Source organism: Diplotaxodon limnothrissa, linkage group LG20, assembly GCF_057381915.1.
Source record: "Diplotaxodon limnothrissa isolate DT_005_m linkage group LG20, D_limnothrissa_male_GT1.1, whole genome shotgun sequence".
Classification (NCBI taxonomy): domain Eukaryota; kingdom Metazoa; phylum Chordata; class Actinopteri; order Cichliformes; family Cichlidae; genus Diplotaxodon; species Diplotaxodon limnothrissa.
In genome coordinates this window covers 24,548,144-24,560,377 of record NC_140615.1, presented here as the reverse complement: position 1 = coordinate 24,560,377, position 12,234 = coordinate 24,548,144, and the positions used below count along the sequence as shown (strand labels likewise).

General features: G+C 41.2%; 2 protein-coding genes across 3 annotated transcripts in view; both read right to left on the bottom strand.

Annotated features, from left to right (window-relative positions):
* Window positions 1-567: 567 nt before the first annotated feature.
* LOC146610982 (uncharacterized) lies at window positions 568-4,508 on the bottom strand. Its single transcript, XM_085345498.1, has 7 exons — window positions 4,446-4,508; window positions 2,825-3,396; window positions 2,573-2,729; window positions 2,404-2,470; window positions 2,133-2,289; window positions 1,102-1,243; window positions 568-690 (listed from the first exon to the last, which is right to left on the bottom strand). Exons 1-7 carry the CDS (start codon window positions 4,506-4,508, stop codon window positions 568-570), a joined length of 1,281 nt encoding a protein of 426 aa, XP_085201624.1.
* Window positions 4,509-5,586: 1,078 nt separating this feature from the next.
* Window positions 5,587-12,234, bottom strand: part of LOC146610981 (uncharacterized) — a 31,081-nt gene continuing 24,433 nt past the window's right edge. For both annotated transcript variants that reach the window (XM_085345648.1, XM_085345649.1), the window contains exon 17: window positions 5,587-12,138. In XM_085345648.1, coding sequence (XP_085201774.1) covers window positions 6,080-12,138 — 6,059 coding nt within the window. In that variant the 3' untranslated portion in view covers window positions 5,587-6,079. The remainder of the gene's footprint in view (window positions 12,139-12,234) is intronic.

Below are 12,234 nucleotides of genomic sequence, written 5' to 3'. Positions count from 1 at the left end.
ATTACTCTTCTCTACATATCAAATGAACAGTCTGCTTTTCAGAATACTCTGCTGTAAACACTGAAATCAAAAAAGTCCATTAACTAACTAGGAAGTAACACTTACTTTGATACCAAACTGCTTAAATATCCAAATACAGAACAGATGTTGGCAGGCACTCAGTAGAAAACATTCTGAATGAATAAAAACCAACAGAAAACAAGACATTAAAGTGCAATTTTGAATACAGGGTATAAATACTGCACATATTATCAAAATAAAATAGTTGAAGGGACGGCATCTGCCAACTAGAGCGCCGCCTGTGCTTTTCGAAGAGAAACAGCGCCATCTGTGTGTGGAAAGCCCTTCCTTTCCAAAAGGTTGATGTGTTAAACTCGGCCCTCACACTACCTGAACTAATCCTTCCAGTTTCTAGATCGTTGCAGTGTGATCGAAAGGATATATTTTACCATGTCAACAATACTTCATCTTAACCCCACACCCACACCTCACTGGGCAAGCCTGAGCTACTCTGACAGTTGAATTTAGTTTAGTGGCTGACATATAGAAGAAAACAATGAGGAGAGGTCACTGCTCTGCTGCCAGGGAAATGCTGCTCAGTGTCTCATCCATCCTGTGGTGCACTGGGTCCTGACCTGAGCTGGACTTACCAAAACGTTCTCTCTCATGAGCGAAGACTTTCTGGAACTCCTGCAAACAGAAGAATTGGAGGTTGAAGTGGTTCATGACACATAGTACCAGAGATGTTTTATCTTCCTGCAACTCTGTAGCTGTCTAGATCGCCCTTCTGGTGGCGGTAGTGCATGTTGTAAGTATGGCGTGATTTTATTTGCTGCGTTGTACATTTTTTTTCAGCATAATCTAACTGCAGCAGATGATTTCTCTCAGTTAAAACAATAAAGTTTATTTGATTTTAAACTGTAAAAATGTGAAGACTTTAGTTTGAACTCTAAATAACAAAAGTCACAAAGTTTCCTTCACTAATTAGACAGGCAGCAAGGGGAAATGTAATTAACTCTTATCTTCCAGCCACAGCTTTCTAGTCTCAGATAATTCAGTTAGAGGACACTTTTCATCAATCACTTTTCTACACATGCCCACCTCTTTAAAAGTGTCTCCATACGTTTTAGTAATGTATCTCAGGAAAGCTGTGGTCCACTGCAGGGTGGTGACTTTGTCCGTCTCCGAGTCACAGAACGGCACCAACGTGTTCAGTTCATCACAGCACAAACGAATCCTCTTCCTGTACGACAGCGCAGACAATGCAGATGATTTTGAGCGATGCAGTCCTGTATATTTAATAATCAGTCATCAGTCACTAAGAATTCTTTGGTAACTCGTCAGCAGTTTCAAATCATGAACCATTTAACTTCTGAGTGTATCAGTTTTAAACTGATTTAGCATTTGCATAGGAATCAGGTTTCTTTTCAGTCCTCAGTGACACTCTTATTTTAAATCAAAATAAATCAAGTTTCCACATAAAGCAGCTAAAACTAATGATCACAACCCAAAAGATGTTCAGTTCTGATGCGTTGCTGTTGCACTACTTATCTGAATATATTCAAACGAGGACTGAGTTCACTTAAATCATGCCATCACCACACTGTGAGTGCGAGGCTCTGAGAAGAAACTATGAATGCACTTTTGGTAAAAGGACTGGTTCTTATTTAGCACTTTTCTACTCTACTCAAGCACTCAAAGCGCTTTATACAACATTCGCCCATTCACGCAAGCACTTTCTATTACTGAAGGATGCATCAGAGTACAATATGGGGTTCGGTATCTTGCCCGGTGATACTTTGGCATGCAGACTGCACAAGCCATGGATTGAACCACCGACCTTCCAATTAATAGATGACCTGCTAAAACAGAGACAGACAACCACACATATTCAACTACAGCCACCGCTAACCAGTGCACCACTGTTCCACCCGAAATAGAGGACAAAATGTTTAAAATTTGTAAATAGTTTTCTTTTTGTGCCTAAATGCAACGCCTTTTAAATCTCTGACCTTGAAAGCAAGCACACTTAACACACTTTAAGCATCCCAGGATATTCCTGAAATGCAAATGTTTATCTTGTTGCACACTGGATGCAGGGACGCTTCCATGTGTAACCTTCGGCTGCTCACCTGCGCTCCCTCTCCTTACTGTTGTGTCTCTCCCGGCGCTGGCTGAGCAACATACTAGATCTAGCAATTTTCCTCCTGCTGCTCTGTGGCTCTCCAGCAGAGTCTGGGCCGGCTTTAGCAGCTTTGGGTATCACCGCAGCAGGTATCACCGCATCCTCTGTGGAAAAAACCCAAGCATGTGAGACCAAGTTAGACACAGCCTTTCAGTCCATAATTGTAGCCAACAACACAGTTATGGCTTATGAAGAAATATTAGAATACTAATTATTACTTTCTAGATTAACCAAAGGCAGCTCTTCTGCTGGGTGAAAATTTAAAACGCTCTTGGGGATCATAACCTGAAATTAAATCAGAAAAACCAAGGATTAAACAGTGGGCTCTGCTTTACCATTAAGAAATATTAAAAGCACATTGATTTGTTTTTTTTTCCCCCAGCATACCTGTCCACACGTGTTGGTGACTGGGCCATAAACACCCTCTATATATGAACTAGACACCCCAAAAGAATTTGCTCTGTCCATTTTCACCCACTTCTGCTTTGGAGGATGCGTGACTGTCTCTTGAACCTCTGCAGACTGCTGAAGTATTGTCAAAAAACTGAAACATGACATATCACACAAAATGAGTACATGTATGCTATACTTTAATAAAATGATAGTCACATATAGTATATACATATCTCTGAAACTTACTTGCTGAGAACTGCAGACTGTATATCTTGTTGTCTTGTGGTTTCAGCACACATGGCGCTAAATCTTTTCTCTAAGCAAACTCTAGCAGCTGGTCTGGTGCGATTCTGTACAGACTTCTTGTCACTGGTAAAAGGTTCAGCTGGGCTTTCTTCAGCTCTAATTCTGGCCAGCACAAAACCTGGCACCTCTCCATAAGACACTGGTGTCTTTTCTCCAGGCATTACTATACAGTGGTCTTCATTTGAAGTTGATAGATCAATAGCCTGAGCGCTTCTGAAGGGAGAAATCACTGTGGATGTGGCCTGTTCTTTGACCATCACTGTAGAGAGGTGACATCTGACATCTGGAAACTCTGACTGTGCCTCCACATGGGCTTGGAGAAGATGCTGAAGGTGAGAACAGTCAACCTCTGTCATCTCCATCAGCCCAAGCTCACTGCCCAATACCTCCCCATGTTCATGGGTAAAGCATCCACCTTGACTCACAATCATTCCAGCAGAGTCACTTATCTGTTCTCTCGATGAAGGTAACACATTGATGTTTTTACAGGTTGAAGAAAAGGACATATTTCCCTACAGATCAGGAAAAATATTAGATATAATACAGACCACTTACTCTAAATACTTTGTTACTTAAAGTTACTCTTAATGTTAGCTAAAGAAATTGTATAATTATAATTTAGGTCGTGAAGGTACGTTGTCGTGAATTTTAGCTTAGCTACAATTAGCAAAGGAGACGTTGGCATAACCTGGGCAAAATCAACAGGCTGTACCGCCATTTTAAAACTTGTAATACTATTAGAAACTCCAGGGCATTTAAAACAATCAGTCTTAAGTTATACAAATGCATAAAAGGTTGTTATTACTGAATTAATAAAGTCTTTGTACCGCTTTCTGTTCGGGGATTAGCACGTATTAATGCTTGGCCTCAGGCTGTAACGACGACCGTGTCCAGTTACCGGCGCTAACCTTCTCCCCGTCACAGATAAACCTCCGATTATCTCAGTATACAATCATTTCTTTAAGCTCGTAAGCGGAACTTTAAACACAAAAACAAGCGGAAAATATACGAGGGGTCCTAAAGAAAACCGACAGCTGTCATCATAAATTACTTATGTCAAATTAGAAAATGTTATTTTTTTTATTGATCAGTTAGGGGGCGGAATAGTCCTACTTTTTCCACGCTTTTCTGTCATTCAGTATCTTTTTGGCGATCAAAAATAGTTAAATATGTTACATTTTTATACAAAAAACAGAATATGTAAATACATTGATTGCAGCTTCTTGAAACTTCATGGTTAGACAACTACATTTATACATGCGCATAGATAGATAGATAGATAGATAGATAGATAGATAGATAGATAGATAGATAGATAGATAGATAGATAGATAGATTTCCAGATTTTCTGTTTTGTTTATTTGATTCATAAAAACTGAAAGAGTGTCATTTTTTAAATGAATAAAAGCATTTGCGCCTAAAAAAAATTAGCACAATAAAAAAATATCTTAAAGTCTTTAGATATATAAAATAACTATCTAGTTTGAACCTCGTGGGGTCCAAAACAGACTGTGTCTCATGTGTTAAACCTGTTATGGTCTGGTGAACTTTCCAGATTTACCTCATCTCCTGCTCTGAGCAACCTGGGATAGGTTTCCCCCACACAAATGACCCTACCTTCCATAAGTCGTTGAGAAAATGAATTAAATATATATTACAAAGAAAAAGAAGTTTAAGCACCACCCCTAACAGCACAACTGGCCAACATAGTACTTTTCTACATAACAAAAACTGTTCCACAATACTCATTCACATTGCAAAAACTGTAATGACTTCCTTATTTATTTTAAATAAAAGATTATTTCCAGTTGCAGTTCAAACTTTATACAGATTATCTCTTAAGACCTGAGAATAACACTACTATGGAAAACAGAGAAATTAATCCTAAGTAAAATGACAGAAAACAACAGAACAGCAGTAACAATGCTTGAGTTAAACTAGACTCCTGCAATACAAGTTTTATACATGTGGAGGGTTACAGAAAATATGTAGACCCACTTTCGCATATTGTGATTTCCACACTACCCAGCAAGAGGCCTCGAAAACCTAAAAACGAATTAAGTATTGCCTTAATTTGCCTGAAGTTTGAATCCATTGTGTGTGTGTGAATCAGCACCCACTTTACAAGACAACCAGTAACAATTAATACCTCAGAGTCATGAGTAATCTTTACAGTGATCAGAAGATCTGAAATGTTTCACCGAATAGTTTTAGCAGTTTGTATTTAAATAAAATAATCCAGCTTTTATGTCTCAGAATAATTTATTGCCATAAAGGTAGTAAAACTGTCACTTTTCTTTGATATGAGATTTGCTTGTTAAATTAACTGGTTTTAAGCTATCAATCTAAATGTGACAAAATAAGACTTCATATAAAGTGTGTTACTTTATTGACTTCTTGCATTCTAAAAGAAATGGAACGGGTCATTTTTAACCAACAGAACTACATAAAAGAAGATGAGAGCTACCATATTGACAATCTGGCTATTAAAAAAAACAAACACAGAAAAAAAACTGTACATTTTCTGTACAAAACATTTATGACTTTGTCAATCTACAAATACAAATAAAGTTAAATTTACAACTGAAAATTATATTTAGCAGGACTTTTACTAATAATCAAAAAAACAATAATAAAAGCATCTACTTTGAAAACAGAAAAACTACAACACAATAAACTTAAATGGTAATCTCTGAGCACTTTTCTATCAAGTTACAAAGTTGGATTTTTTGCATGGCTTTGCCTGTATGTCATATTAAAATTTAACAAGCACATGGGTAGTCAGTCTCAGTGAGAAAAGAAATACATTCATTGGGCATTATGATAAGGTATTTCTGTCAAGTCTAACAATGCTAAGCAATTTTAGATGTCTGATTCTTCAGCTTTAGGTCCTTAAAGGTCTGCATGTTTTTCCCAGTGACTAATCTGGCTCACCATTGCTTTAATTTCCAACACTGATAATAGAGGTTAATTGTTTGTTTGTTTTTAATTCTGAAACCCATTATTATTTTTTCATTCAAATTGACCTTATCCTTTGTTTCTTCTTCCCTTATGATTGGACCTTCAGGTGTGCTATTTCTTTCTTCTTTCTTACAAGCAGGTTTTACCCATTCTTTACATGTTATCAATTTACCTACATCTACTCCGCTCTGTCTGTTGGAAATGTGTTTTAGTTTCATGCCAAAATCCAAGCAATCATATTTTGGGGAAACGTATGAGACCTTCTTTTGGAGTGGGAAGTAAGGCACCTCTGTGTCTTTGAGGTCTTATGGCTTGCTGATTTTGTGGGTTTTCAAAACCAGGGAATGGTTTTCCTCCGCTATTTGGACCTGGGCCACGGGGCCTATTAAACTGTGCCAAATGTTGATCTCCAGGATGTTGGAATCTTGCAATGGGACGAGGACCTCTTCGTTCATTAATGGGTGTATGACCTCTCTGCCTGGGATCTCTCCCCCTTATATTTGGGCCCCTACTAACATAACCTGCCCCCCTTATATCTGACACCTGCATGTCATTATTTGGATCTGGCTCAGACCTAGTGTTGTCACCCCACCTACCAGGTCCATTTCTAAAATCTGAACGCTGAGGTGATGGCCCCCTGCTGTCTGTTTTATTGGGCCCCAAACTTCTCATTTTTGGACCTCTACTTTCCCTTCTGAAATCAAATCCTTGTCTACCTGGTTCAGGATTTTCAGGTTCTACATTATGCCTTTCAGATCTTAGATCACCACTATCTGAAAATCTCCCATCACACCTTGGAGCTTCAATGCTTAGATTTCTGTTTGCAGGTCCTGGGGGTCCTAGATCTCGACCTGCTGGAGGTCTTCTATCAGGGCCTTCCATCTCAAATTGCCTCCTGTTTAGACATGAATTCATCAGGCCTGGACCTCCTCTGAGAGCCCCACGCCCTTTAATGTTTGGCCCTCTCATTTTTCCCCTGACATTTGGCAGCCTCCAGTCATTTCCCATATCTGGATGATTGTGCATATGTGATCCTGGCCCTGCTTTTCTGTCTTGTCCTCTATTGTCTAGATCTCTTTCTCCTGTAAAGAATTCCCCAGCACCCTCTCTATCAAGCTCTGTCCAATCATTTCCATGACCTCCCCTACTTGGCCCTGGGCATACCATATCTGGATTTTCTTCAACAGGCCCTGCACTTCTGCAGCCAGGAGCATTCCAGTTATGTCTACGACCCCTTACAGGTCCTTGAAATAACATACTGGGTCTATTCTGCATGGGACCTGGTCCACTACTTTCAGGGCCTCTCCATTCACTAAATAGGCCTTGATTAATATCTTCTTGGTCCTGTTCATCTTGACCCTCTTGGATAGGTCCAAATCCTCTACTAGCATATGTTTCCCAGTCATCCACTGAGCATTCTCTGTCTTGTCCTAAGAATTCTATATTGGTCCTTCTTTCATCTAACCTTTGTTCCTCTGTGTCTGGCCCTCTCCTCTCAGGAGCAGAACCCCAGAAGCCGGGCCCTGGTCTTCTAATGTTTTTCCTCATAGGCCTTCGACCTCTAAAGCTCTGGCCCAATCTATCAGGTTCTGGGGCATGGTAATCTGGGTTTTCTTGAATAGGTTCACACGCTACCCAGTCATCCCTTCCCCCATGTCTTGGATCTTCAGTATTTGAACTTTCATGTTTGTAGCCTGGAACTCTTAAATCAGGGCCATCTGATTTTCTCCAACCTGGTCTTGAGCCCTCCATATCTGGATATCTTTTTTCACTGTAGTCTGGACCTACTAGAGCTATTCTGTCAGGCCCAGGATCCACATCAGAACCTGGCCTTTCCACCCGCTGTGCACCAAATTCTGGACCCCTCCTATGAGGCCCTGGAATCTCCATATTTTGATACCCAACTTCTTTTCCACGACCCCTGAAATGTGGTCCACCTCGTCCTCTGTTGTGAGGCCCTAGATCTCCCACACCTGGACCAATTCTTTCAGGCCCAGCAACACCAATATGTGAACCTCTCCTGTCAGGACCCTGTCCACTTGTGTTTATTTCTCCAGGTCCTCTCCTTTCAGGTTCTTGGCTATGCATAGGAAAACTTGGTATTTCATTTATTGGCCCACTAAAATCTGGACCTTGTGAAACTCTGCCAGGCCCCATAGCAAGACCTCTACAATCAGACCCTAGCCTGCTGATATCAGGACCTCCAGGTCCTCTTCTCTCGGGCCCAGAACCTTCTATAGGTCCTGGTCCCCTGAACCCAGGACCTCCAGGTCGTCTATTCTCATGTCCAGGACCTTCGATAGACATACTTTCCCTCTCATGCCCTGGTCCTTTAAATTCTGGACACCCAGCCCCTCTCCTATTAGTCCCAGGATCCTCCATGGAATCTCTCCTTTCAATTCCTGGACCTCTACTATCAGACCCTGGACCAGCCATATCCAGACCCATCCTTTCACCCCAGGTTCCCCTGAAATCTGGACCGCCAGGACCCCTGATGTCATGTACTTTTTGCTCCATATGTGGACCTTTTTTCTCAGGTCCTAATCCTCTAAAATGTGGACCCACAGGACCTCTTTTGTCAGGTCCAGCAACCTCCATGGCTACACTTCTTCTTTTAGGTTCTGGTCCCACAAAATCTGAAGCCCCTGGTATTCCTAAGTCAGGTCCTTGATTGTCTATAATGGGGTCTATCCTTTCAAGTCCTTCTTCCATGAGGTGTGAGTCCTCTGGTCCTCCACTATTAAGCTTTGGATACTGCATGTTTGGACCTCTCATTTCAGCCCCTGGTTGTCCGAATTCTGGGCCTCCACTCCCTCCCGTGTAAGGTCCCTGGCTTTCCATGTTTGAACCTCTTCTATCAGACAAATGGACACTCCATTCATCTTGTACCAATGGTGCTTCCCTGACTGAATCTGACCCTCTCCAATGATCTCTTATGTCTGATCCTGGGCCATTCCAATCTGGAGCACTTATATGTTTATTTTGATTCTCCTTATCCCTTAGTCCTTGACCTCTCCAATCTGAATTCAACATGTTTGAATTAACTGCATCTGCATGACTGCCACCAAGCTTGCCAAAATCTGCATTTGTGCCATGTGGCTGAAGAGTACTTTTACGGGGGCACCTTTCTTCAAAAGCCATACTGCCATCATGTCTTGTCTTTGGAGGTCTTCCTAAGTCCATAAACAATGGACCTGACTCCCTCATCCCACTACTTACATCAGATCTAAAAATCTGACCTTCATCTTTATCTTTTTGTCCTCTACCACCTCCACTACTATCTGGAGCCATAGCTTCTACCTGTGGACCCCCAAATGACTGCTTTGTTCCCATTTTTTTCACATCTTTCCTGATATCTATGTTTTCTGGCTCTGATCTATGTTCATTTGTCTTTGGACACTGTAAACCTTCCTGCACACAACTAACATTTTGGTTTCTCTCATTAACTTCAAACAGCCCGCTCATATCTGTATTTAGATGATACACAGCTGATAAAGAATCCCTTGGACCTGGACCAACATTACCAGGTGCAGATCTGTCAGACAAAGGGCCCTTCATGATGTTAACTTGTCTTTTGCGCTGGAGGCTTGCCTCTCCCATATACAAATTTGTAACAGTAGGTACAATATTTTGTGTAACATCAGGACTTGGGCATTTTATTTCTGGATTTACACCAGAAATAAAAGGCACACCAGCATTATTACTATCTAGTGCTTCACTTCTCATTTCTGAATCTCTCAAGGCTGGCCATGAACCAGTTATTACAGTATTTTGATGTTGAATACCTTGTTCTCTCATTCCTAAGATTGTACTTGGATTTGAATATCCTCCCTCTTGACCCTTTGTTTCTGAATGCTTGAAGCAAGGATTGTCTGCTAGTGTCTCATTATGTGTCTCTGTCAGACCTTGTCCCTTGGCACCAAAAGCTTTCAGATTCAATGCTCTAAAATCCATGCTTTTAATATTTGAGATCACATCTCCAACAGACACCATTGCTTGACCACAAATTGGCAAACAATTATTTTCAAAGACTCTAATATCTTCCCTTGAATCGCTGACTTCATCAGTTCTAACAGAGTCATTCTTTTCTATGCTGCTAGGTTTCACAAACTGTGGTTCTGGATCTGGGCTTTGGGGAGAATCTCGAATAGGTGGATCAATTTCTCTAAGAGGAATTGTACTGTCAAGTTTGCTGTGAAACAAATTGTCCTGTTTATAGAGTTTATTTTGCTGTGTCATATCATGGTCACTCAGTGAAATCTTTTGAAGCTCCTGAAATTTTGGTGGTTCGGAAATCTCAAGCTTCACATTACATAGAGGTTCGTGTGAGTGTTTTTCAGAGCTCTCAACATGATTACACTCTGATTTTTGTCCATCTGGATCACTTTTGATTGTAACATGTGATATGTTACTCTCTTCAAATTGTCCAGCAGAGTCTAGAGAACTGCATGGAACACTTGCATGTTTTGATTTCTCAGGGACCTGAGGCAAGGGTCCTCTGTTCAGTTTTGGTGAAACTGACACAGATTCTGTTTTTCTAGAAGAAGATGGGGATCTTCTACGCCCAAGAGAATGCCGGCGTGTGGTATGATCTTTGCGATGGCGTCCCTGCCGTTCAGATGGATCTCTAACTCTGTGTCTTGACCTGTCTCTTTCACTCTTTCTGTGTCTATCCTTTTCTCTGCGTCTTCGGGACCGAGAACGAGAACGATGCTGTGACTGTCTTGAAGGACTTCTGTGGCGGTCCCTTTCCCGATGACTCCGCTTTTTTGGTGATGACCTTCGTTTTCTACTGTGGTATGAATTTGGAGACATACCCTTGTGAGAGCCACCATACCTTGCTCTAGACACAGAGTCCATAGTTGTTACAGTTCCCCCCTTAAAAACATCATCTTGAATTTCATTGAAAAGTGATTCATCCTCAGGATCATAAGCTACATCAGAATCTTCAATCTCTCCAGCAGATGAATATTTGTCAGATTCCACACCTTTCTGTGTTTCATCTTGCTTTGCAACACCATCTGTATCATTTCCTAAATTTTTGACAGGTGTTGCGTCTTCTACTTTCACAGCTTGTGAATCCAAATTTGAATTGTCCACAGTCTCTGTAAGGGGGGTAGCCTTGTCTGTTGTTTCTGAAGATTTTGACTCTGTTTTTATAATACCTTTCTGCAGAGAGGACAGTTGGTTAAGCGGCAAAGATTTTTGTGGGGGAGACATAAGTGAATCCGAAACAGAAAAGTGAGCCATGAACATTCCCACAGCCTCTCTCTGCTGACGTAGTGCTTCCTCCTGCTCTTTTAACTGCCGTTTTTGCTCTTCAATTTGTTTATTGAGTTCCTCAAGCATCCTCTGTTGTTCACTTAGTGTTGCAGCTGAGACAACCACTGTGCCCGTAGGGAGTTGTGGCATGACTGCAACTGGAGCAGAAGTTTGTGCTGGGGAAGAAGTGGAAACCGTCACTGGGCATGATGGAGAATCAAATGTTTGAGTTGTAACAGGGGGCTTTGCTACAGGAGTATTACTTTGAATATATTCAAAGATAGTGTCGTCCTCTGGATCATAGGCCACATCATCTTCCACAAAGCTTGATAATGCTGGGGCATCAGCTTTAATTTTTTCTGTGGTCTGTGGAGCAACGGTTGCATATCCCATTGCTGGATCATATTCTTCCTCTGGGTCATATGGTCGGTCAAAGTCATTTTCATCTTCAATCTCCTTGGCTTTGGTTTTGTGTCCATACTGTTGGACAATTGGATCCACCACTGATCCAGAAAGCACTGGGTTCTTCTTAACAGTTACTGTTGTTTTTGTAGAACGTCCATCAGAGACAGTGGAGTCAGCCTGATTACTACGAAACAAGGTACTCAAGATTGTCTGTAGTGGTGTCTTATCACTGGATGCAATAATGGGATTTTTATCAGAGCTGCTGTTAAAGGTGGACTGTGTTGCAGCAATAGTGGCTGAGGTAGAAACAGAAGGGGCCGCTTTAACAGAAGTTAATAGAGATGGTATGGTGACTGAGCCAGAGGAGGAAGAGTCTGTTGGTGACCCAGGGCATGATGGTGAACCAGGAGGGGTGGTACTAGCAGGAGTCTCTGGATCATAGGGTTGGAATATCTCCAATTTGTCAGAACCGTAAAGGACTGGTGGTTTTGGGATCCACATAGGGTCCTTGGACATATGAACTTTGGGTCTTTTGTCTTCCATTTCCTGTGGCAAACTTCCTGGACGTTTGACCTTCTGGACGATTGCTAGACCAAGAAGAAGATTGGGGTGGTTTCTTTCAAGTCCTGGAAAAAAATTAGATAACACATTAGAAAACACACTAAGTCTAACAACTCTCTGGTATGGTTTTGGTATGAACCCTCACATATTCAAACATATAA

Bases quoted from the DNA above. Each gene is read 5' to 3' on its own strand.
- LOC146610982 (XM_085345498.1), bottom strand. From the start codon at position 4,508: ATGGAAGGTAGGGTCATTTGTGTGGGGGAAACCTATCCCAGGTTGCTC. The intron at 3,397-4,445 runs GTAAATCTGGAA...CCTGATCTGTAG, and splicing joins TGCTCAGAGCAGGAGATGAG to GGAAATATGTCCTTTTCTTC. The intron at 691-1,101 runs GTGGGCATGTGT...TTCTGTTTGCAG, and splicing joins ATGGAGACACTTTTAAAGAG to GAGTTCCAGAAAGTCTTCGC.